This window comes from Scleropages formosus, chromosome 11, assembly GCF_900964775.1.
Source record: "Scleropages formosus chromosome 11, fSclFor1.1, whole genome shotgun sequence".
Classification (NCBI taxonomy): Eukaryota; Metazoa; Chordata; class Actinopteri; order Osteoglossiformes; family Osteoglossidae; genus Scleropages; species Scleropages formosus.
Window position 1 is genome coordinate 10,780,952 of NC_041816.1, and position 24,221 is coordinate 10,805,172.

Here is a 24,221-nt window from a genome sequence, read left to right on the forward strand (position 1 = left end):
ACAGTACCACCGTACCCCATGGGTTCAGCAACATCCTTATGAAGCCTGTTTGTTTCTGTGGGATCTCCTTAAAGGACAGCATTTCCCAGTCCTGCAGAGCCTGTGGGCTTCGATACTGTGTCCACTGTGGACAGGAGCGTCTTGAGGACCTTTCGGAGCACTGCCCCGATCTCTGCAGGTCAATGTGAAACGCAAGTTCCAAGAACCACAAGATCCTCTTGCACTCCATTGTAAATTACACCAAATACTGTCAGCAGCGCCCCCTTCTGGGCATTGGAGGTAAGTGCAATAACGATTGCTCCGTGCTGTTGTACACATTGTGTGTGTGTGTGTGTGTGTGTGTGTGTGTGTGTGTGCGAAGCAAAATGTTTCATTTTTATTATTTGGCCTCGTGTTATTCATTTATTGCAACCCACTGATACTAAAGTAGTCTTTTTCTCAGAAAATAAGTGTTTCATTAATGATCAAAAAGCATTTTGAAAAGTCTTACAGTGTTAAAAGCATTTATCCACCCATTGATCCATTTATCCATTCTGTTTATTCATTTATCCATAATCAATAACCTCGTGTCCAGTGCAGGGTAGTAGTGGTGCAGTGCTTATCCCAAAAGAATGATTTAAGAATCACATGTCTGCAGCTATGTCTCTCTTACTCCTAATGAAATGCATAGACTGTATTTTCTCTGTGATGTATGTAGCTTTGGAGAAAAGCATCTGCTAAATGAATAAATGTAAATGTAAAAGCATCGGAAGTATGGCAGAGTACACCCTAGATTGGCAGTCGTACGCACACTCATTCAGTCTCACATATATACACTAAGGGTGATTTAGAGCGACAAGTCCACCTGAATGCATGTCCTTGGATTGTGGCAGGAAACTGGAATACTTGGGCGACACACACAAACATACAAATGCCATACAGACTGATCAGCATTCAAACCCCTGTGTAATTCAAGAATGCTACGACTGTGAGGTTCCAGCGCTACCCGTTGCACCACCATGCCACCTTCACAAGAATATATTTTGAAGCAAACTTCTCTATTAGAATAATCGAAAGCAACGAGCAACCATATGTTAACTGAAGCAACCTTTGCTATTGAATGGCTGTAGTTGGCTTGCATGATTGCATGAGGAGCTTGTTTTTCCAGTTGGTGCTAAATTTGGGTCAGATTTCTTGATGATGAATTGATTTGTTGCTGTCATTTGCTGACCATGTGCCTTATTGCTTCTGAAGTGTGGCATTGTGTTTGCAGGCCCCTTATCTTTTCCCTTGGAGCATTTTGTTAGGATGTTTCACTGAATGTTTGTCTCTTTCTCAGGAGGCGAAACTGCTCTTTTCTGTTCTGCTGGTTTATTTTTGTTCATCTTCTTCAACAATAACAGTACTCTTCACTGGCACCTATACTCTTTGTAAATGTAGTCTCAGAACAAGCAGACTTATACACACACACACACACACACACACACACACACACACACATCTTCAGAACCGCTTGTCCCATACGGGGTCGCGGGGAACCGGAGCCTATAGCTAATTTTAATTCATTTGAGATGCCGGTGTGCAGTCATACCACGAGACTTTGGCCCCGTTCTCTGCATTCTGCATGACACGCTGTTCTTGACTTTTGTAAATGCACAAATTGTATTTTCTATGAGATTTCTGTCACTTTGGAGAATAGCATCTGCTAAATGAATAAATGTAAAGTGTAAATGTAAATGAATTTTGTTTTAATTTCTTCCACATATATATATATATATATATATATATATATACCTTGTGATCATTTACAGAATGCTAAAAACCATTAATTCTATTTCTAGGTGTTCTAGTACTGTAATGCTATAGGAAGAGTAATAGATAGTGTGTACAGAAACATCAGTGAGTGCTCTTGTAGTGGGCAGCTGAGATTCGATATTACTGCAGTATTAAGTCTTACTGCGTGCCAGTGGAAGAAGAAATGCACATTCCAGTTGAGACATTTTTATTTCACTGCCCTCCCACGTGCCCATTTTCCATGTTACCTACAAAAAAAAAAAAAAATGGTTGCGTGGTGAAACCACAAGAGGGCGACAACAGCTGACAAAACAGCAAATAAAATGCCAACTCCTTGCTGAATATTCCTTGCAGAACACAACATAGTTTAGAAGGGTATAATATTTAATACATCTGAGATCTCACACAGTCTCTACACTCTGTGTTAATTGTATCCCTTAAGCACGTGTACGACTGAAGGAGATCCTGGAGCGAATGCCTTAATGAAATAATTTCTTGGAGCCTGTCCTGTGTTTCAAATTAATGAAGTTTGAAAAATCACTTGGTTATGAAATCTCATCTGCCTTGCAGGCCATTAGTGCGAAATGAAGAGAGACAGAATGTTGAATCCAGATTGTGTGCCATTTGTTTCAGAGAGCTGTCACAGCCATTTAAAGGCTTTTCAACTTGAAATGTTTAAGCTTTGCACTGGAACATTCCACAGTGAAAAGAGCATTGAGACATAGTCACGGCAAAGTGTTTTATTCACTTATGAACAGGTTCTTGGTTGTGATTTCTGTACTTTTGTTTTATTTCGCTATTCTATCAACTTTACCAAAGAATAGAATAACATTGTCCACTTTATCTGCTTAGCGATCCTTGTCTTTTTCAGTCTGGGCATTTAAGTGGAAAGCAGGGAAATGGGTGTCTGGAAGCTGTTATGATATTATATGCGGTGTTTAGGAGAAAGGAGACGTAGCAGCAGAGCAGCAATCCCAGTTGGCTACGGTGTCTGGCACAGATTGTGACGTTGCACAAAATGGGTTTCCATGAAGTCTTTTTTGATGTGCGTTTGGGAACTATACTGCAATATTTTCCACAGTAGTAACATTAATCATAATTAAAATTATTGTCTAATTTTCCCATGATGTTTTTTTGCACAGTACTCTATAGGTGGCTTTTCTGAAATTAAGGAAAGAGAAATTTTGTCCAGTTACTAGCTATGGGAACCATAGGCTTTGAACCATTGTACATTTTTTGCACAGTCAGGCTTCATGGTTATATATAATACAGTAATGTGAAGTGGATACTGTTATTTTTCTCATAATCACAGTTTTAACAGCTGATATAGCAAAACCGCTGCTTTGTCCTGTTTTTATTATTTTCGAAGTTAACAAACAGTACAAAGAGTAATGAATAGTAAGGAGTCCCTTATTTGTCCCTGGCTGTGGCTTTTGCTTCTGTTTTCAGTCCCAGAATGTTGCATGGACATTAACATAATGATACCATGCTGTGTGTGTCCCCTCTATCTAAATGAAAAGTTTTTCTTAGAAATGCTGCTGGCAACACAGCACTGAAGGTCAACATTTCTTTTGCATACATATTCTTTACTCACCCTTTATGGGACATTTCTTAAACCCTTCATCAACACCTGTCTTAAGCTAGGCATCTTTGTGTCAACTGTGAATGCTTGCGTTACAGTAATACAGCCCCTTGAATTATTGAATACAACACGTAACTTTTAAGAACCTGTCCACTAGGAAGAAAGGTCGATGAGCAGTGTGAATCTGATTTTGATGTCAGAGGGCCCAAGTTTTTGTGTGTACATCAGTTAATTTCCATGACTACAAATGGTGCAAAAGCTTTGTTTAAACCCCTTCATGATCACATGGATCTCTGTTTCACACAGTCTGGCAGGATAATCCCCAGGATTATGCTCTGTTGAAAATCTATCTCATTTAATCTCTTCCTTTCCTGGATATCTTCTCCAGAAAAGACCCTTAGAAACTGTACTGTATGTTTTTCATAAGTTCTGAATGTATAATATGCGTCAAGTGGTACTTCTCACTGAATGAGCCCATTAAACGTCTAGACTCAACCTAAAAATAAACATTACAGGGCATATTAAAGACATTTAGTAAAAACTGCAAAAGAAGTGAAAACCATTATCTTAAAGCTGCCAAGATCCTGAGCGCCACTTCACAGCAAAATGCACGGTATGCCTGCCGCTGTATATGGCAGAACTGTGTGTACTGCGTCATGTTCTCTAGAATAATTAGCAGTGATGGGCCTTAGAAGACGAGAGGTGCTGGATGAATTCTCAGTGTTGTGACTAACGTCACCCTCCTTATACTTAATCACACTCCCTGTCACACTCTAGTGTGACAAACTAAATTTAACATAATTCTGTGACTCATTTGCGGTGAGAAGAATGGCAGGAAGGTCCAGGTCTTCAGCCTGTCTTGTCTGTGTTTTTATTGTTTGCGTGTTCGCATTGTTCTATTGGTTCTGTCAAGACAAGACTGACAAGAAGGAAAATGAAAGATTCTCTGCAACAAGGGTAGATACTGACGTCAAAGCAAAGCAGGAACTTTGAGAGCAGTGAAAAGTAGTCACCTGTTGCTGTAAAAAAAGGCGATTGCATGTGGATGTCGAATGCGCTCCTCTGAGTACGTGCAGTCAGCGTGGATAAGTGTGTCGGTTGGAGCAGCTACCTCGCCGCTTTTGCCCCACAGCTACGTTCACTGCTGGCTGTCTTTCTTGGAGCAGCAAATATCAAGTCATGACAAAATGACCACACGTTATGTCTGTGTAGTCTACGAAAACGAATCATTTGTAACTGAGAATATCATTCTTGACGCTTTGTTTTCATGATGGCTTGATGCTGAAAAGAAAGAAAATCTCAATGACAAAACGCTAAGTCGAGTTTGTTGTCTGGGATTTTTATGAAAGACAATTGTCACCATGACAAAGTTGTCACACACTTTGTATACAGGAGTACACTGGCGGTCACAAAGGCTTGGTGTTTGAGGCAGATCGTTGACTCATTTAGCTGGCTGCCAGCTATATATGACAGCAAGACAGTGTGATTCACGGGAAAACTGCAGGGAATAATGTCTGGGCGCTTGACGGATGCTGTCGGTCAGAGACTTCACATGACGTCTACTTGAACAAACACCTTTGTACAGACTAATGGAGATCACGTTGGCGTGTATTTATACTTCTCTGCACACTGAAGGTTGAAGCTTCAACACATCAGATTGAAGTGGTAAAACTTGACCCCATGCTACCCGACCGTTCTCTGCAGGAACCTTATAAAGCTGCACATAACTGCAAATAAATTCTCATTTTCGAACATACAACTTACAGAAGGAAATCCACACCTAACTTTTGTTCTGTGACTTGGTATAGCTTGGCCATTGACACAAAGCTAGGAGGACGAAGCCACAGTGCGTATAATGCTACATTGGAGCACGTGTACTGAAGCTTTTCCTAACAACAAATAATGGGTTCCACTGAAGGATGGAGAAAAATAACATTTTGCTACCAATTTAGACAATAGACACTTGGCAATATATTTGTTCAATAAAAAAATGCACAATTCGGAAATACATCAGGGCTTAATAGAAAACAAAGCAAGTCAACAAAAAGAGAGACATTTGGGTCAAAGCACGCCCTCGTCCAGAAGTTTGTTAATCCCCTCGCATATCTTCTCAAGGTAAAGTCTGTACTCGGCGGAACCATAGAGCACGGAGAGGAACTCCACATCGGCAAAGTGGTTGAAGACGCGGTCGATGCGACCGTGGGAGCGGGCGGTCAGGTGGCGTTCCACCAACTCGTGCAGAAGGTCCCTGCACTCCAGCAACACCTCGGACAGGATAACCCGATCGAAGGTGTAGTCCACCTCGTGAAAGCTGACTGCAGTCATGGCTGCCTGGTTCATCTTCTTCTTGAAACGATCCACTGTCTCCAGCTCCTCTGGGCTGAACTGATGGTTGCGGTAAAGGATGCCAACCTTGAGAGCAATCTTGATAACATCCTTGATGATCTTGTGTGCCTCTTTCTTGCTTCTGGTGTACTCACGAGTCGCTTTATAGAGCTCGTCCAGTATCTGGCTGCTTGTGTCATCTGTCAGGAGATTGGCCACTGCCATGGTGGCCACCTTGCTCAAGATTTTCTTCTGTGCCTGCAGGGCCAGGCTCCTGGAATTGAAGCTCTCCTGGCCTGCAGGTGCACAGAAGACAAAGACAGGAACAGCTGAAACATATACAAATTCCGCTGTGGCGGGGGGTCTTTGGCTCCAGAAACAAAGAATGGCTCAGTTGCTGATCTGGTTGAAAGATGAGGTTAGCATGTGTTTGGCAGTAAAAAACACAAACTTTATCCCCTTTTCATGAAAAAACAGGGAAAAATGAATTTGTTTTATCAACATGCATGTCAAATTTAAGCAGCAGAACAGAGAAAAGTTGAGACTGAGATTGAGAGGTTTTAACAAGAGAGAATGGTGGGCTTGCTGGATGATAAGAAGAATCCGTCATGTTTTATCATCCCAGTTTGGTTGTGGGAGGCTGTGACTGCGGTTTCTGAGAGAACACCATCCCTGAGCCTGTTACTAGGATTTGGGTAGTTTAAAAAAAATAATTCTTACCTATACATGTGTTCACTGTCACTTTCATAACTTAACTATGATTTATTTTTGTGTACATCTGCTGACACTTGGCAAATGTCTTATTATGTCAATAAAAGATAGATTATGACAGATGTGCATATGTATTATGGTTGTATAACAGTAATACTGTAGAATGATCACGTTGGGAGAAAATGTGAAGGAGACATTTTTTTTCAGGAGGTTCTACCAAAAGCACATGGATTTCTGTTCATCTGAGCTGCATGATGAGTGGGAGAGAGGAATAATGGATTTTTATTTAGATGCCACCCAGCTGCAAATTACACACCAAACAACACCAATTAGGATTATAGGCTCTGAAAGAGGGAAAGAGTTTTTTCTCTCTTGCAAAATGAACAATGCGAATGTCAATGTGGAGTGGGTCATCTCAATAAAATGGTAGGTGCACAGCATGAGAGCAGATCCTACATTAAATCCATCAGTTAATTATACATTTTCAGTAGCATTCAGTTGCAAGAGATGAAAATGGAAGGACCCAGACTTGTAAGACCGAGAATGAGTATGAAATATATTCGTAATTGGATACTTGGACATTCGGACACTCTGCCGGCAAACCAAGTCATAACTGGCCCTGACCAATGATATATCAATTGGTGTCACTGAAGATTGCACTGGCACTGCTTTATTGACGTGGTGAGGAAATGACCAAGTGTTTTATGGGGCTATGAGAGCTTGTGTGTGTTGTTTAATGTTGGGCGTAGGGTGCGATTTTGAGTTCAGGCTGCTTGGCTAAGCCAGTTGAGTACCATAACTGGAAGAAACTGAGGTTTTTACTCATTTCCCTTGCCAGAACCCAGCATGGAGCCAGCTTCCAAAGCGAAAGACACCAGGACCAATGACACCGGATTCTGCTTAATGACGCTAATGTGACTGCAGTGTGTGACTCAACCCAGAATTGACAAACAGTCAAACCTCTCTGCATGTTCGCTGTGTTTGATGACCTAAAGAAAGAAATGGTTCCAGCCGACTGTACAGTGATCCTCAGAACTTGCATTATGTTGCCCGGTGCTCTGAGACTGTTCAGAGTACAATATCTCTCCTTTCACAGTCTGTTACAATTACTCAGTTTTGTCAATATTTTAAAAACATAAATTCCATGGGACACCATATTAGCAAATGCTTCCTCTAACCCTTTGAAGACCAGGGTGGCAAAATGTGACAGCTGGTATGAGGAGCAACGAAAAAATGTCGGCCTCAGATGTAGTATGAAATGTTGAAATCTGACAGCTATTTAGTTGAAGGCATCAGTTCACAATAATTGCTTTTCCAACCCTACCTTGTGCTTGAATGCTGTGTTCTTGGGAAGGATTCCTGACGGGTAGGAGAATTTGTCCAGGGCAAGCACCATGTCCCTGGAGTCTCTTATTGTTAGAAAAGTCACGTAGAGAAAAAGTGAAGGTGGCTATGATGTGCTCAAAAGGGAGTCAGTGCCTCTGGTGTAAAACAGACTCATTTTACCAGGACCTCAGTTCTGGACTACAGGGGACAGTGTCTCTTTATTAAAATCAAAGTAAAACACTCTGAAGGGATCACATTCTTTTTGTTCTCCCTTTAAGAGAGTGCTCTTATCCTATCTGGAATAGGGGAGTCTTTGTTTAGTCTCCAGCCTAGAGCCGTGATTCCTTTTATCTAACCTGGCCTTGAGCTGTCTCCTGCACGGAGCTGCAGAAGCTCTTAAATCACTGCTATTCCCGATTTAATACCAGGTTGCAAATCAGGTTCTTTACACCCAGTTAAATGAAAGGATTGCACTCTGCCAGAAACTTTGTATGATGGGGCAGAAGCAACTAAAAGGAATATTTTTTTGATCAGTGCAATACCCTTATACTACAGGCATTTCGCTGTTAAAACGTTTTATTAAACTTCAGTTTACTGAATACAACAAAGCCATTATTGATGGGAAAGAAAAATGGCTTTCGTTGTGGGGCATTTATTTTTTTAAATGTATAAACTAATTTTCTCCTGGCCAATTGCTGAGCCCACTGCTTTTTGGCAATTAGTGAGAGTTGTGGCATCCAAGACTTCTTACATGGCTCCGCGCAGTTGCCCCCCCCAGTGGGGAAAGGTATGGATGGGACACTGCAATAGCTAGCAAACCTTGGCGATGGAGAGAGAAGCACACAGCAGTTAGGTCAACTTATTGGTTGAAGCAATTACATGTAAGGGTTGAGCTAAAACTGCTAGCACATGGTTTCTCATCATGCCGCCTGCCTTTCGTAACGTTCCCTTACTAGATGCCAGCTGAGGTTTGTTTTAAGAAAAGTATTTGCTGCCAAGGCAGTGCGGTGGCGCAGTGGGTTGGACCACAGTCCTGCTCTCTGGTGGGTCTGGGGTTCAAGTCCTGCTTGGGGTGCCTTGTGACAGACTGATGTCCTGTCCTGGGTGTGTCCCCCTCCGGCCTTATGCCCTGTGTTACCAGGTTGGCTCCGGTTCCCCGCGACCCCGTATGGGACAAGTGGTTCTGAAAATGTGTGTGTGTTTGCTGCCAAGCCAGCTCCATTCCATAATATCCAACAATAATTGCTTTGCTGTTTGTTGTTTTGATAGAAGTTGTGAAAAGCACACCCACACAATTGCAGCTCATCTCAACACCTGATGCTACCTATAGCTTTCACAGCTACAGCTTTTCTTAGAAGGGGGTGTGGTGGTGCAGCGGGTTTGGACTGTCCCTGCTGTCTGGTGGGTCTGGGGTTCGAGTCCTGCTTGGGGTGCTTTGCAATGGACTGCTGTCCCATCCTGGGTGTGTCCCCACCTGTGTTGCTGGTTTAGGCTCTGGCTTGCTGTGACCCTGCCTGGGACAAATGGTTTGTGTGAGTGAGATCTTTTCTAGAGCCTTAATGAGTTTGCTTTCTGTTCATATCTATTGCACATGATGATGTCTCCCTTGAGGGTGAGCTATAACTGCCTGTATCAATAGCTTAATCAATTGGTGGATACCCTGCAGCTTGAGATTTTCTGTCCTGCACCCACGTTTATGTCTGAACCTGCTACTGTGAGACAAACCTCCCCTCCAGGCCATAATTAATCTGATATTGACTCTTTGAACCTCTGATGTCAAACTTATTTTGGCCATTCATGTTTCACACCCATGAGAGGCTGGTAGTCAGAGACTGTGTGGAGGGAGTGTCTGGGGTAAATTGGTCAGATGCTTAATTCTTATCTCCTCCTCATGAGGAAAGGTCAGGCTCGGAGTGGTCTAGGTGTCTCTGGGGGTCTTGACAGTTCACTGAGGATATGAGGATGGCTCCACTTATATTTACATTAATTAATTTAGTAGACATTTTTCTCAAAAGGGATATGCACTGGATAATATGGAGTATTTAGCTGAAGTATTCAGCTGATACCTTTATGCGTGGCGACTTACGGTGTTAGATACACTAAGCTAAACTCCCTGCAGTTATTTAGCCATCCGTAAGCCTGAGCAGTATACAACGTACATACACAAATATACATACCAAAGAGCAATTTAGAGTCACCAATTCACTTTATACACCAGAGTGTCCATGACCCCTCTTTTGGCAGTACCACGTGATGGTGGGACAACACTTAGAGGTATGCTGTGCCTGTATGGCAGGCTGCACTTGGATGTCCATTGGACTGACTTGCCTTAACGCACCATGGCTGACTGACCCAGCAACAATTCTCCAGCATCCTCACAGAGTGACTTGCGTGAGTAGACTTTCTCGCTCTTTAGCTGTAATGTCACTAATGCTGTGTCACATGGTGGTAATGTCAAGTCTTTGCGGCAATTATTTTGTTTCAGTTCCTCCATTCTTGATTTTTCGCTGATTGTGTACTTGGCTGGCTCTTATGATGGTGTTGACAGAGATGGGAACTGACTAGTGCATTTGCTGCTGTTGCACTTTTGATAAGAAGAAGAACAACATTATGAATTCCAAGCTTACTGGAAACTTCTCCCTTTGAAGGGAACTTGGAAAACACATTTTTTTCTCTCTCTTATTAAAAGCAGGCAGAGTTCCGGAATAGGAGATCTGGAAGGGGTCTCACATTCCCACCTTCCATCATCTCCCTTCTGGCCAAGATCACAGTACCATCACTTGTACAGCTAGCATGTTTTGTGTCTGAATAGACAGTAAGGAAGCTCTCTGCTTGATTTGGAGGTTGTATTTTATTCATTTACTGTAATTCTGCCAGACCAGTGGCAGAATTCAGCTGTCGAAGCAGGTCTCCAAAGTCAATTAAACTGTACTTGATGTACTTTCACTTTACAGTGAATTAGCTGGAGTACTAGGAGTGAAGAGAGGTTAAAGGTGCACAGATCTAGTTAAGAGCTCTTTTCACAGAGCCATGCAAACTGTTCAGGAGCTCAGCATGAGCCTGCAGCGGAACACTGTTCCTTCATTACGTTGTGGGCAAGAATGTGTCTGATTAGCCTCAGAGCAGCTACTCTACAAAAGCTGGAGTATTCACCGGAACATCGGGCGACTTGTTTGACTGCACATTTGCCCTAACCCCTTGACAAGTCGTTCAGTGACACTGAGGTGTTATATACCACACGAGGTGTATTTATTAGATGCACTGGAATTTGATCGCGTAAACGGCTCTGTGGGGAGACAGGAGTGGCCAATACGCTCTGCTGGAGCAAGGTGCCTGCTCCCATATGTTCTTATCAGTAAAATTATTAAACTGCTGCAGATAGATAGTCTTTTCACATGGATCATATCGTGGACATGTTGCAGGGTATTCCTAAATGTTAGAGTGCTTCTCAGCAAAAAAAATGGCATAAAGGTCTCAGAAAAAAAATTCATAAAGGTCTTGGAATATATATGGGAAGTACAGAATACTACACTGATTATCATGAAACACTGTATCAGTGAAACACAAATTACAAAACACTGTAAGGCTAGTTCCAGTTCATTTTGAAATGTTGTTGAGGGACCCTTTCCCACTAATGAAAAATCAGTAAAAATCAGGAAACTGTTGCATTGTGTTTCTTCATGTTGCTCGCTGGATTTTTGACAACCTGCCCATATTACTTATGACTAGGAATGCTCCAGTGAAGCAAATAGAATATAATTCATTTGTAATGACATCTTGTCTGTGTTATCTACACATTACACTACCTAATATACTGGTTACCAAAGTGCATCTTATCTGCATCAAATTAGGCTGCCTGTCAGGATCGCATCAGTTTGGATCACTGCCCTGTTGTTACTCCAAGCTCAGCTCATCTCCTCCAGTGCAATTCCTGGCCCAATGTGGGTATTTGCTGGACTGAAGGAAGCAGGCCTTTCAAGAGGAGTCCTCATCAAGTGTCCAGTTAATGTATTGGTCAGCAGTGTACGCATTCCAGGACGAGTGCCCCGATGTTTGTGGTTGCTAAGGACCCCGGAGATGTTTGTGAATATTCTGAATGAGATCGTTCTTCATTCATGACTGCGGATTGGCAGCAGGAAGGCGAGTGATTGGCTCACAGCCTTCGAAGTCACAGAAAAGGAGCAAGAAGATGAGCATTTTGCTCGCTGAAGGTCACTACATCCATTGGTGCGCCTGCCCGTCAGTTTCGACATGGTGCTGTATGAGCAAGTCCCTTCTTTTACTGACTTTGCTCTCACTCTGCCTGCAGCTCGTCTGTTGGCATTCTTTCAGACATTACTAAAAATGCTAAAGTGACATCTCACATACACACACACACACACATTTTCAGAACCGCTTGTCCCATACGGGGTCACGGGGAACCGGAGCCTAACCCGGCAACTCAGAGCGTAAGGCTGGAGGGGGAGGGGACACACCCAGGACGGGACGCCAGTCCGTCGCAAGGCACCCCAAGCGGGACTTGAACCCTAGACCCACCGAAGAGCAGGACTGTGGTCCAACCCACTGCACCACCGCACCCCCTACATCTCACATAATGAACTGTTTTGTGGCCCTGAGGCCTTCAGTAAAATGCTTTTAAAAAAAAACAAACAAAAATATGCACTTGTGGCCACTATGGACTAAACTAGAATACTGTTAATATTTGGTCCCTTTCACTACTAATATTTTTGGACCAAAAATATATTTGCAATGGTACATAGAGTCATGGAGTCATAGATAAATATTAGGGGGATTAGGCTTACTTGAACAGTGCTTTGGTCAAGTCCCCCTACCTTGTTACACCTCTGTTTCAGAGTAAAAAGCGATCCCTGTGTTGTTGTTTGAAACATCGGGATACTACCTCTTTTCAGAATTAGGGGTAACTGTGGCTCTTGTGTAGCCTGTATAAATGAGACATCAGTCAGATCCCATCTCATCTGCTAAGCAAATGTAACATGCAAACTCCGCAACGACAAAACTGGGTCCAGATTTAAACCCATTTAAACATGCTACGCCACCATGCCAGTCTCATACCAGAACAGTGGCTCTGGAAATGAGCACAGCCTGATTGCCATAGAGGAAAATTTTATGCAACATTTGCAGATGCAAGTAATTGGTTTCTCCTCTCTCTCTCTCTCTCTCTCTCTCTCTCTCTCTCTCTCTCTCTCTCTCTCTCTCTCTGCACATCTAATTTCTACAAAGTGGGATCTGCAGCCTGCCCAATTACAGCAAATTGATTTTCTGTTCTTCACAGTAAATATTTCAGACCTCGGCTTCAGGTAGAGGTTACTCAGTAACAAGCAAAAAGCTCAAGCTGTAATGAATCTTGGTATTTATTCTCCTGCTGATTAATATTCAGTCCTCCTAGATGCAAATATGGTGCATGTGGGACTTTGGATTCTGTGTAAATGTCCCTTAATGGATGAAGGGCGCCCCTGCGAACAGATAATGAAGGAAAGTTGCTGTCGTGTTTAATTTTTATGGTGCCCCCTGGGATGTACAGAGCTCTAGGCTACAGTGTGCCTCTGCATCTTGGCTTTCACATGCCGTGACAGCTGTGGAAACACAGGCGTAGGCCTCCGGATGAAGAGGGCCATTGTCACTTCATGTCAAGGTTCATACCAGAATGTGTGCATTTATTTATTTAATAATAGATTTTTTTTAATTGGCAAAACTCCACTTGAGGGTATAAGCAGCTTCCTGTTACTTAGACATTTCAGCACCTTCAGAAATGCTCCTTGAGCCTCAGCAGAATGAGTGTGTGTTACAGAGAGACTGTGGCCCAGTGTCCACAGTCAGATTGCGGCATATGAAGTCCAGCAGCCAGCCTACATGGATTTAAAGCAAATGTTTTGCGTGAAAATGATGTGTTTAATCATCTACTAGCCACTAGCCGCAACTTTTTCCTTGAGGTATCTTGGCTTCCTCGGTGCACATGGATTGAAATGTCCACTGTTTGTGAAAATGTTGGCATGCCTGAGATCAACGATTAGTGAATTTCCTGAGCACTGCGCCTGAGGTGTTTGCAACACGCTGAGCTGGTTGAAGATTATTAATGTAAACAAAATCAACCACCCATTGACTGTACCTTTAAATAGTTTTTTAGAATCTGAACTCAGCCTTACAGAACTTTTTTTTTTTAAAATAATGCAGCTAAGTTCCTTAGAGACATTTTTGATACATGATTTTCCAGTAGTTAAGCATGCAAACTCTTTTCAGTGGAAATTAAAAAAATCAGTTCCAGGGATATGATCACTGCATTATATACTGTTTTAACAAGTGTTGGTGCTAATTCCAAACAGCGCATTGGGGGAAGTATGGGAGCAGGACCTTGACTTTTCTTTTACTGCATATGAATGTATATGTGTTAAAGTCTTTCCTGCCCAGACCTCACTCAACATCCAGAAGCAAAGGCTCAAGCTGATTCACAGAATCTACCTCACTTCACTGTGTCTTCATAGGATGCGCCCTGGGATATTTTAAATCTATGGCCGTTCCAAACACTTTGGACTTTGGTACGTTTATTGTGGGAATATGAAAGGATACACACTGAAGTAGGGTTCACTCAACCATTCAAAAAATTTCAAACAAAAAGTTTCATTTGTCCAACTCGATCTTCTTGTTAAGCCACTACTCAAAATCCTTCTTTGATTATGTCATGGAATGTTGGCTCATTACTCTTATACTTGACAAAAAAAAGTATTTTAATGATACAGTCTGTACCTGAAGTTCCCCCTGTAAAAATGCGGATGACCCAAGTGTTTAGTTCTCTTCTGCTTGAAAAATTAACATTTGATCTGAATGACGATTCAAAGGAATTCTGGAAACCTTCTGGAATTTATTAGGTAATGCGACATGATCATACCTGTGATTTTTTTCAACCTTTTGACCTTCAGTCCTTCCTTTGTACCTGGATGCAATTGCTATTCCTTGGTGTGTTTTCTCTGCCTCTATGTTGCTGTGACTCAGCCCTGTTCATAAAACTAATTTTAAAAAGTGCCAAAAGTTTCTTGACCACGGGCATTGGGGACAGAATTAAGGCACGTCAGGGGTTAGCTTTTGGCATTTAATATGTGAACGGATAACTGGAAACACACAGTGGCATACTGCTGACAGTGTATGATATCAAAATGACAGTCTATGTTTTTGAGTGCTTATTGGATTAGCTTTGTGGAATGGCATCTTATGACAAAGTGAAATTCATTAAACCGATTATATGACACAGCACAAAAGACAGTGAAGTATACACTTGTTGGCTCTATAATCCTGCACAGCTAGAAATCCTCTTAAAAGGGTGCTCATGCGGACTGTTCTTACTTCTTCCTTTTGCGTTCCTTGCTGGAATCCACCATCCTGCACTGATGGCTTTTATTCAAAACTGCATTAAGTTTTTTATTACAAGTTCAAAGGCAGAGAAGCAAAGAATACAGCTTCAGCTACTTTTTTTTGTGTAGCCGACACTTTTCGCAAAGCAACTTGCAATGTCAAATTACTTATAATTAGTGTGTGTGTAGTTACCCATTTAAACAGCTGGGGAATTGAGTTTAGGGTAAGTATGTTACTTAAAAGTATTGCAGCTGAAGGTGAGATTGAAGCCTGCAGCCTTTGGATCCAAAGGCAGCAGCGCTAACCACTATGGCACCAGCTACACTTCTCTAGCAGAATGAGCGAGATGCCCTGCGAAAGACAGCGAAGTCCAGTCTGCACGTGCTGGCGGCAGCACTGTATCATGGAAACCAGGCCATGGAAAATGGGGAACAGAAGGCATGCGGATGGACTTCATGGAGGGTGAAGCTCAGTCCAGGGGTCCTGCTGGCAAATTATAAGCTTGCATTGCCCCCGAGTTGTTCAGCTGGTCATTAGTCCCCTTCATAGATTACCAGGCGTGCACCCATGCACACCGCTGACCATCTGACAGCACACGAAAACAGATTCATCTTCCCTTTGAGCCCCAGGACACTGGGGTCTGTGCTCCATCCCTAGACCCTTCTGAGCCAGATTCCCTGTGCCAGGTCAGGGCTCTTCCTCCTGGGACTGCGCTTTTGTGTCTCAGCCACTAAATCCTACTGCTCCTCCCTGTCTCCTCTTTCCTCTGTGGGCCACACCTCGTCCTGTGGCTGGGCTGGGTCGAGCAGCGGAAACCATTGTTACAGTTCCAAGACATAGAGGAAGCCCAGGGATGAGACAAGGCAGCCTCTGTCAAGCTCTGCTTTCCCATTAGGAACTAGCGGGAGATGCTCGATGAGGAACTGTGGAACTGTTTGTTCTCCCCTTTGTTTTCAGCAGTGATGACATCACCGTAAGGCAGAAATTTTAGAGGGGCTGCTTGTTTCGGGGAAGGATTTAGCTAGCCTGTGCTTTCAGAGATGAACAGAGGCAAGACAGCAGGGCTGTGCAAGACATTATACCATGTCATGGGCATCCATGTAAGAACTGACTCGCTTCCCTGATGTTTCCTCTGTGTTCATCTGCACTTGTTAGCTACCACGCTGCTCCTGCACTCCCATATTCCTGCAAGGGCCGCAGAGGGAGAAAGTTTCCACCGACACCTCACTGGCAAACATGGAGCCTGAAAACCTCTAAATAGAGTCCTTTGCTTTTCCTCCTCAAATGGAGCAGAGGGCTGAGGGATATTAATGAGATGGGAACAGCTGACTGTGCAGGCACTCGCTGGTTCTACAACTCGGCAGCAGCAGGAGTCTGCCTGTATGGTGGTAGCGGGCAGCAGCCATATGAGGTTGTAATCTGAGCTGGAATACAGTTGCGTGGACCACCAGGCATGGACTCCTAGCATCAGTCTGGGGAAAAGACCTTTCGTGAGCGTTAGGAATGTCTCATTGGACACCTCTTATGATTTGTGTAGACCAAGATAGTTCATTTTTTACCTTCTTTAAACTCCTCATCTCTATTAAACTTTATTGCTGCTCCTGTGTTCTGGCCTAATGTGATGGTATTTATTCTGGCCCTGAGCACCAGCCGACAGTTGTTTAGTTTCCACTGCTTAGGCAATTACAGGAGAAAGAAACCCGTGTCTTGTAACAATAATAATAATATTGATAGTCATAATAACCATATGGTCCTGGCCATCTGCTTGTGAATATAAACTTAAATGGCAGGCACTGGGATCCTTTTTAATAAAGAGGGAGGATTTTGGAGCTGAGGGCACTTCTTGCTCCTGGCAGGGCTGCAGGGCCTCACTTTTTCCGACTGCGATGTGGCGGTGTGCCCACAGCCATGCTGACAGATGTCAAGAGCCCCAGCCTCGGCCTCTGTGGCATGGACCCTTGTGATCAAGGCTAAGGTGACCGACTGCAAGCAAGCGGACTGCCTGCACTGGGGTTCACACACACACGCACGCACACACGCACGCACACACTGAAACACACATACATACACTCACACTTTCAAGCAGAGTATTGCTGTGGTAGCAGAGGTCCTCAAACTCACATGGCACCAGCTCACTTAATCTGGCCATCCCTTCGACCTGGTCCTCTGTGAAGGATGCATAATGCAGACACCAGTGGGACGATTTGTTCCTTTTCATAAAAGTCCTGCTCTTCTGTCCGTGACATGACCTTCTCCTTGTCTCTCCAGCACTCCCCAGAGTTTCATGGTGTACAAATACACAGAATGGCAGTAATCAGGTGCAGTGCATGCTAAATTATGGTTCAGAATGACTTTCCTGTCCACTTTCTGAAAGGTTTATGTCATCCACAAGGCATCTGTCCACTGACTTTGCTATTAATAAGTAGCCAAGTTATAGTGTTTGTGTGGATATCCAGGTTTGCTGTCTGAGTTGCACATATGACCTTCTGTTTTGCTTCACTGGTTTAGAGGAATGTTAACTAAGGTGATATTTTATTACTGCCTTTATGAGACTTTAACTTGAAATTTGCTGGTCAAAGTCTGCTGGTTTCAGTGATAATTCTTTTAATGTATCAGGAGATTGAGAGCATGTACTTTCATATTTTCCTTGAGTAATATATCTGTACAATGTTCTGACTTTTTATGTATCTTGCTGAAGTTGGACAACATGCTGTATATATTTACGTCAAAGGTATATCATATAAGCTAGGCTGTCATAAACTGAAATGGTATACAAATATTATTTACATTTCATATACACACACACACACATTTTCTGAACCGCTTGTCCCATATGGGGTTGCGGGGAACCGGAGCCTACCCGGCAACTCAGGGCGTAAGGCCGGAGGGGGAGGGGACACACCTAGGACGGGACGCCAGCCCGCCGCAAGGCACCCGAAGCAGGACTCGAACCCCAGACCCACCAGAGAGGAGGACCCGGTCCAACCCACTGCACCACCGCACCCCCTCATTTCATATACATCATCGTGTAAACAGAAACAGTATCAGAAAGGTTATTTATTTCCCTCACACATACACAGTAATAAGTTTTATGCCTTAGGAAATTACATAATTGTCATTAACTTGGTGCTCGTGTCAACTAACTTAAGTATGACAAATTACTTCTGGAACTTGCTGTGACTATGTGCTGTCTTTCTTGTTCAAATAAAATGTAAAGCAGCTGCTTTTTGTCCCATTGCTATAACAGAAGTCAGAACCTTCAGGCCTCTGGTATACTGAGTCCCTTTCGCGCAAAGGTCGGCATCCTTCACCGGCAGCATGTGAAGGAAAGGTTCTCTGTAAAACTGTACAGCTCTCCCAAACCACCGCGGCCCATTTAATTTACACTGGTTCCTTGCATGTGCCTGCGGGGCAGAAAACCATTGCCTGGTGAGTTTACATGAGAGCTGTGCTGTGGATGCGGTGTCCCCAAGGTCAGAGGGGGACAGCAGGGCCTGAGCGCTCTCCCAGTCCCTGGAGTCAGTCAGCTACTGTGTCTAGAAATCAAGGAAGGCTGGGAGTCCTGCAGAGGGCTAAAACCCAGAAGTCTTCGTGGCTTCAGAGGCTCATCTTCAGTGCCTTACAAGGAAATGGGAAGGTTTGACCCCTGGCTGGCCTGACTGTGGAACATCGTTACCAGGAAAGCTTTTGAGCATGTCTTGCCAAAGCACCTCATAACTCTTTGTCTCGGTTTGTTTTGTTTTTCGCTTGTTCAGTCAAATGGTAGTTTTTTGGGTCGTATTCGGAGCTGAAGAGCTGTGTGTTAGAGGTAGCTGGAGACTGGTAGCTCAAGGCGCTGACTTTCATTATTACGTGAAGGCCGAGCTTGGCTTTTTTGTTCCAAACGTTTTGTTACCCATCAAGGTAACATTTACATTTACATTTATTCACTTAGCAGACGCTTTTCTCCAAAACGACTTACAATGGACACTATGTAGTGTTATGAGCCCACACACCTTATTCACCGTGGTGACTTACACTGCTAGATACACTACTTACACTGGGTCACTCATCCATACACCAGTGGAACACACACACTCTCTCTGTCACTCACACACTAATTAACATTAACATAACACACTACTAACATTGTAGAAGCACGCAGAAAATGCTGCACTTGTCATTTATCTCGGAAATGTGTTCTGGGTGAATATGCATTTCAGTACGTATGTACTGTGGAGTATGCCTGTGACTAGCTAGCCCGTTTTACATGTAGCTGAATTACTTTTGGCCAGTTTTGTTAATTAGCTTTAGCATAACATGCTAAAGGCAACAATAGGCCTATTTATCAGGACTGGACACAAACCGGGTAATGCAAAGCAAGCTAAGTGCGACAAGGTGACCATGAGGTGTTAATTCTGTGCCTTTCAAGTATGCGTGTAAGGAGTACAGGTCCCTGCTATCGGTAAGCAGGCCTACTGCAGGTTAAGTCAGCAGGTAGCAAGTTAGTGTGCAATTTGGCCATGACCCATTCAGTCATCCTGGATGTTCGCTGCTTGTGGTCTGTACCAGGACAGTCACTCCATTACTGAATTTTAAACATCTGTGCAGGGAGTGAGAGGGAACTGACGCAGGGGGGGGGTGGCCATCCTAAACTGGTAACAGTCATCCCATTGTTATCCTGTTCGGTATTATGCAACAGTTTCATTCTTATTTGCAAATAAAAGCATGGTGCAGTTTGAAAACAAATGTAAAACAGAGCAGCCGGACGTGAAAGCTAGCTTCTTTGCTCAAGAACTACACAGTCAGAGCAAAGGCGGTGGTGTTCGTTGCCTCTGCTCAGCTAACTTAATTAAACATTATTTGCAATGATTGCTTTAAAGCCACACCATCTCCACTTTCAAATGGGCTGAGTTCTGGGGGAAATGGCTGTGGTTCCACATTCCTAGCCAAAAATAGCTCCAGTAAAAACGCAGGGTTAATAGCGTTTGTAGCACGAGGAGAGGCCCCGCGCTTGGCGTCTGAGGCTCGGCGAAACCTGTCTGCGGAGCGTTTATGTGTCGCAGCAATGTGCCTGAGCAGCCTCTCCGCGCTGCTCATGAGTCCCTCCGTTTTCCAATTCCTCTGTAAATGTCAGGCAGTAGCTCCAGCTGCCAAGCCTGCCAAGCACTGCGCTCACACAGGCGGTGGCGCGATGCCTTGAGCCTACTGAGAGCTTTTCCTGCTGAACTGCACCACGAAAGAAGGCGAGGGAGTCATCTGCGATGCTTATGCGGATCTGGCTTCCAGTGGTCTCCGCACGTAGAACATAATCCCAGAAACATGAGGATGTACTTTGCCATCTAAAATTCACTGCGTTTCAGTTTGCACTGTTGTTGAGCTCTCGGGGCTGTTATATTTCACTTGCACACAGGAACATTACAGTGCAGAACTGATTCCCTCCCTTGCATTTTGTCTTATATTGCTGCTGTGTCTCTGCGCAGCTCTACGGAATGCAACGTTTAAGTAAGGTAATCCTTCCCTTAATGTTCAGCCTTTGGTTATGTCAATTCCTGAAAATAATAATGGGAGATAAAAAAGCCACGTGGCACTGAGCATGTGCTATTGAACGAAGCTTTGTACTTAAACTGATGCAATATAGCCATTATTTTTGCTGTAGGGAGAAGGACCAGTTGCTTTCTTCAAGCTGGGCAGAGTTTCCAGCTCATGGCAGTGTAGGAAACTGGTGGCCAGGCCACAGAGCACAGCTACATCTGTGGAGCAGATTAAAGGCCAAGAAGGAGTGTGCAGCCAGTGCACTACTCATCTTTCAAACATCTGGCTCTGCACCGTGGCGGCGATAGGGCCTGACGCGTGTGTCACCATTACTCACACACTTTCAAGGTATGACTCGGTTTGGAGGGCTGGGGTAATGAGAGGCTTGTGAGAGACAATGGTGGCAACTTCCAAAGTGCCCTCAAGTCCTGATGTCTGGGAGGGGAGGATGAGGCATGACACAGTTTGAGTGTGGTACAATTTGTTTTAGTGGGGCTCCCGGAGTCTGCCTGCTCCACCCGACTGAGTGACTATTGCCTGAGAGTTAAAACGGAAAGTTGTGACACTTCAAGTTTCACTGGAAAGAAAGGCCTAGGAAATTATAAGAATGTGGAAGTTTCTGTGCACTGTTCTCTTTCTCTGGATTTATTTTTCTCCAGATTTTTTCATGGGGAAAAAGGGCCAGATCACCGTACTCAACGGTACCACTGAAGATCCGTACTACGTTCACTGAACATTCCTTGTTCCTGAGGCAGAGCACACCCTGCCTTCGACATTGCTGTGAAATCGTTCCTTTTGCAGCCAATAATACGGCCTGCTGTAATGAGCTGTCTTCCTGTCTGATGGCCGTACAGCAGCATGTATGTCTCTCTGAAGACTCAGTTTCATTCTGTAGCCCACAGAGCAGTACATGCTGTTGTGAACAGAATGTGATTTGACTTTTTTCTGGCAGACATTTGATACAGTAATTGCAGTACATTTTTTTTCACCAGACATGACTATGTTGACTAGAATTTTTAATGTAGTATTTTTGAGAGAATCACTACTCGGTTTGACACTCCTAGAGATCAGCCAGCTTTAATAGTTAATTTATATTTGCATTTTTTCATCTATCAGACACTTTTCTTCAATGCAACATACAGCTCAAAAAGTCACTGACGTTTAACCAGCCAACAGTCAAAAGTTATCCCTAGTAATCAAAGTCATCTTAAGGAGGACCTTATGGCCTTTAAATGCTTCCTGGGAACACACACATGATTGTAATGCAGTGCTGCACACTATCCACATATGTGCATGTCATTTTTCCAATTTTACACTCTTTGAGACTTCTGTGCAACTGGTTGCATCCATGGGGAATAGTTTCCCTGTTTTCAGCTGTTTATCCGGTATGTGATGAGGTGGACAAGAGCTCCTAGTCCCTTCTTTTGCTACCCCGATGGTTATCTGCAGCATGGGAGGCAACATTCAGCACATCGCCTCTTCCAGCCTGATTTGTAAAAGAGGTGGAGTTAAACTGCACTAATTGAGCTCCTCCAGTTTTGGCATCTGAGACATTTGCAAGGGAATGGCATCTGAGAGGGGTTTAACTGGCGCGACCTGTCTCGTGGTCGCCGGGAGCCGGCATTCCAGTAAAAACATTGATGGTCCAAGCTGCAGGCGTCAGTTACCCGAGTTGTTTAGGGCTAGTGTCCAGGCCTAATGTAATTTCAGACCCAAAATTCCTATAGAGGAATATAACTACAAAGAAGGCCATTGAGCGGACAGAACCCAGCTACAGTCTGCAGGATTAAGCGTTATCAGAATTAAGATGCCAAAGTGTGAGCTAGTATTACAGTGCTCACTGATACCATACCGCCCGCTGCACTGGTCCTTAACAATGTCACAGCTACACAATCAAAGTCCGTCATCTGTGTTTACCCAATGCCACACTTAACAGACGGGATAAACGCAGGACAAAATTAAGTAAATTTTTCATGTGAAATACAAATACAAAACCTCACGCAGTGGAGCCCTCGTACTTTTCCCACCCTTGCATTCATCATTCCTGTTTTTATGTGATTTGCGCACCTCATGTTTCAGTAGTTTTATCACCACTTTCTAACTCACATCATGGCCACAGAGCAGAGTAAAAGAGCTTGTGAAGAATATAGAAAATGTAAACTTGGGAACCTCTGGGTTATATTCTTCACCTTTAACCATAGCTGTAAATCTTTATCTAGTGGTCTTTGACCTTGCAAAGTTCCAACTGCTGGGTGAGAGTAACGTGATCTCAAACCTCCTGCTTGCATCTCAGAAATTCATTCATCACAGTCAATTAAAGAGTATTTTTAACTACGGCTAAGGCCCCCCGACAATTTGATTCATGGCTAAATGAACATGGCTAAATTCCCTGTGGAACCCAAAGTGTTGATCAAGGGCCCCGCAAGCAAGTGCCTGAGCTTGCCAGATCTGCTAGTCAATGCTGTGCTCACAACCCTGCGAGGAGCGACCTGGGTGCTGCAAGTTTGTCGAAGAGAGACACGTTGGGTGGGTTGGAGGGCCCCTTACCTGGAGAAATCTCCCCCTCGCTCAGCTCTCCCGAGTCTGAATCCATCGTCCCCCCGGCAAATCTCTTTCTTCTCTTCCTCGAGACGTGCTTCTTAGCCGCAGCTCCACTGAAACTCTGTTTTTTTCTTTCTTTTTGGCTGAGAAGCCGCAGCTGTGAGCGGAATCTAACTGCCCGCGAGACTGCCTGCTATTTAGTAGGCTCTCTTCTCTCGCTCTCGCTGCCTCCCGCCCCTCTTTCTGCCCTCGCTTCCTCCCTCTCTCCCTCCCTCCCTCTCTCTCTCGCTCTGTCTTTCTCCCTCTCGCCGTGCTCTGAATCCCCACCTCCTTCCCTCCTTTGCTGTCTCTGCTCCGACCCCCCCACCCCATCGCACCCCCTTCCATTTCCCTCGCTGACTCAGAAACCAGTGCCCTGTAGAGAGGAGGATTGAAGGAGGAGATGGGATGTGGTGCCTTCATTTGTGGCATCTCTGAAACTTTCGCAGCAGACGGCTATTGAATGTCGCGGTCAGAAAGTGGACGGCCATTAGTTAGGGGACCACACATGTCCAGCCAGTGAAATGACTCTGATGCTACAGCAATTTCACTTCTCTTTCCACAGCTACTGAACTCACTCTCTGTTCTTTCTCAGTGGAAACAAGAGCTGCTATTACAGCTTTTTAAAGATTTCTGTTTGCATGCTCTCTTTAATGCTTACTTTTACGGACAGAGTAATAGCACAGTTTTCTTGGAGGTTGAGGGAATATATGCCCTGACAACACCAGGAAATTCCAGTGTTTACACATAGCAGGTAGAAAGTGAAGAACACTGATTTTCCACAGGTTCCAGGATGGAGAACGATGCAAAAGGTTTCTTGTACCCCATGCTTTTTGAGCAGTTTACCTGCTCACCCGCTGACCTTTGCGTACTCAGGCCAGCTGTGTCAAAGACCATCATGGCTCAGTGATTCTGTCAGGGTGAAAAGAAACCTCCTGCTTGGTTTCTGAAACAGTGCTGGATGGGCCTGGGCCATTGCTGATCTTAACCCCACAGCATTAAAATTGGATTCCTGTTCAGATTGAGTGCTGCATCTGTAACTTCT

The 24,221-nt window shown here is 44.0% G+C and overlaps 1 protein-coding gene across 1 annotated transcript; it reads right to left on the reverse strand.

Moving 5' to 3' along the window:
- Positions 1-5,371: 5,371 nt before the first annotated feature.
- On the reverse strand, positions 5,372-23,381 carry tnfaip8l3 (tumor necrosis factor, alpha-induced protein 8-like 3). The gene is made up of 2 exons (XM_018763451.2): positions 23,144-23,381; positions 5,372-5,976 (listed from the first exon to the last, which is right to left on the reverse strand). Exons 1-2 carry the CDS (start codon positions 23,187-23,189, stop codon positions 5,417-5,419), a joined length of 606 nt encoding a protein of 201 aa, XP_018618967.1. The 5' UTR covers positions 23,190-23,381; the 3' UTR covers positions 5,372-5,416.
- Between the last annotated feature and the right edge of the window lie 840 nt (positions 23,382-24,221).

What these genes read in the sequence shown, in the direction of transcription:
- tnfaip8l3 (XM_018763451.2), bottom strand. Translation starts at nt 23,189, where the DNA reads ATGGATTCAGACTCGGGAGAGCTGAGCGAGGGGGAGATTTCTCCAG. An exon ending in CGAGGGGGAGATTTCTCCAG is followed by an intron (nt 5,977 to 23,143) that starts GTAAGGGGCCCT and finishes GTGCACCTGCAG; the next exon opens with GCCAGGAGAGCTTCAATTCC.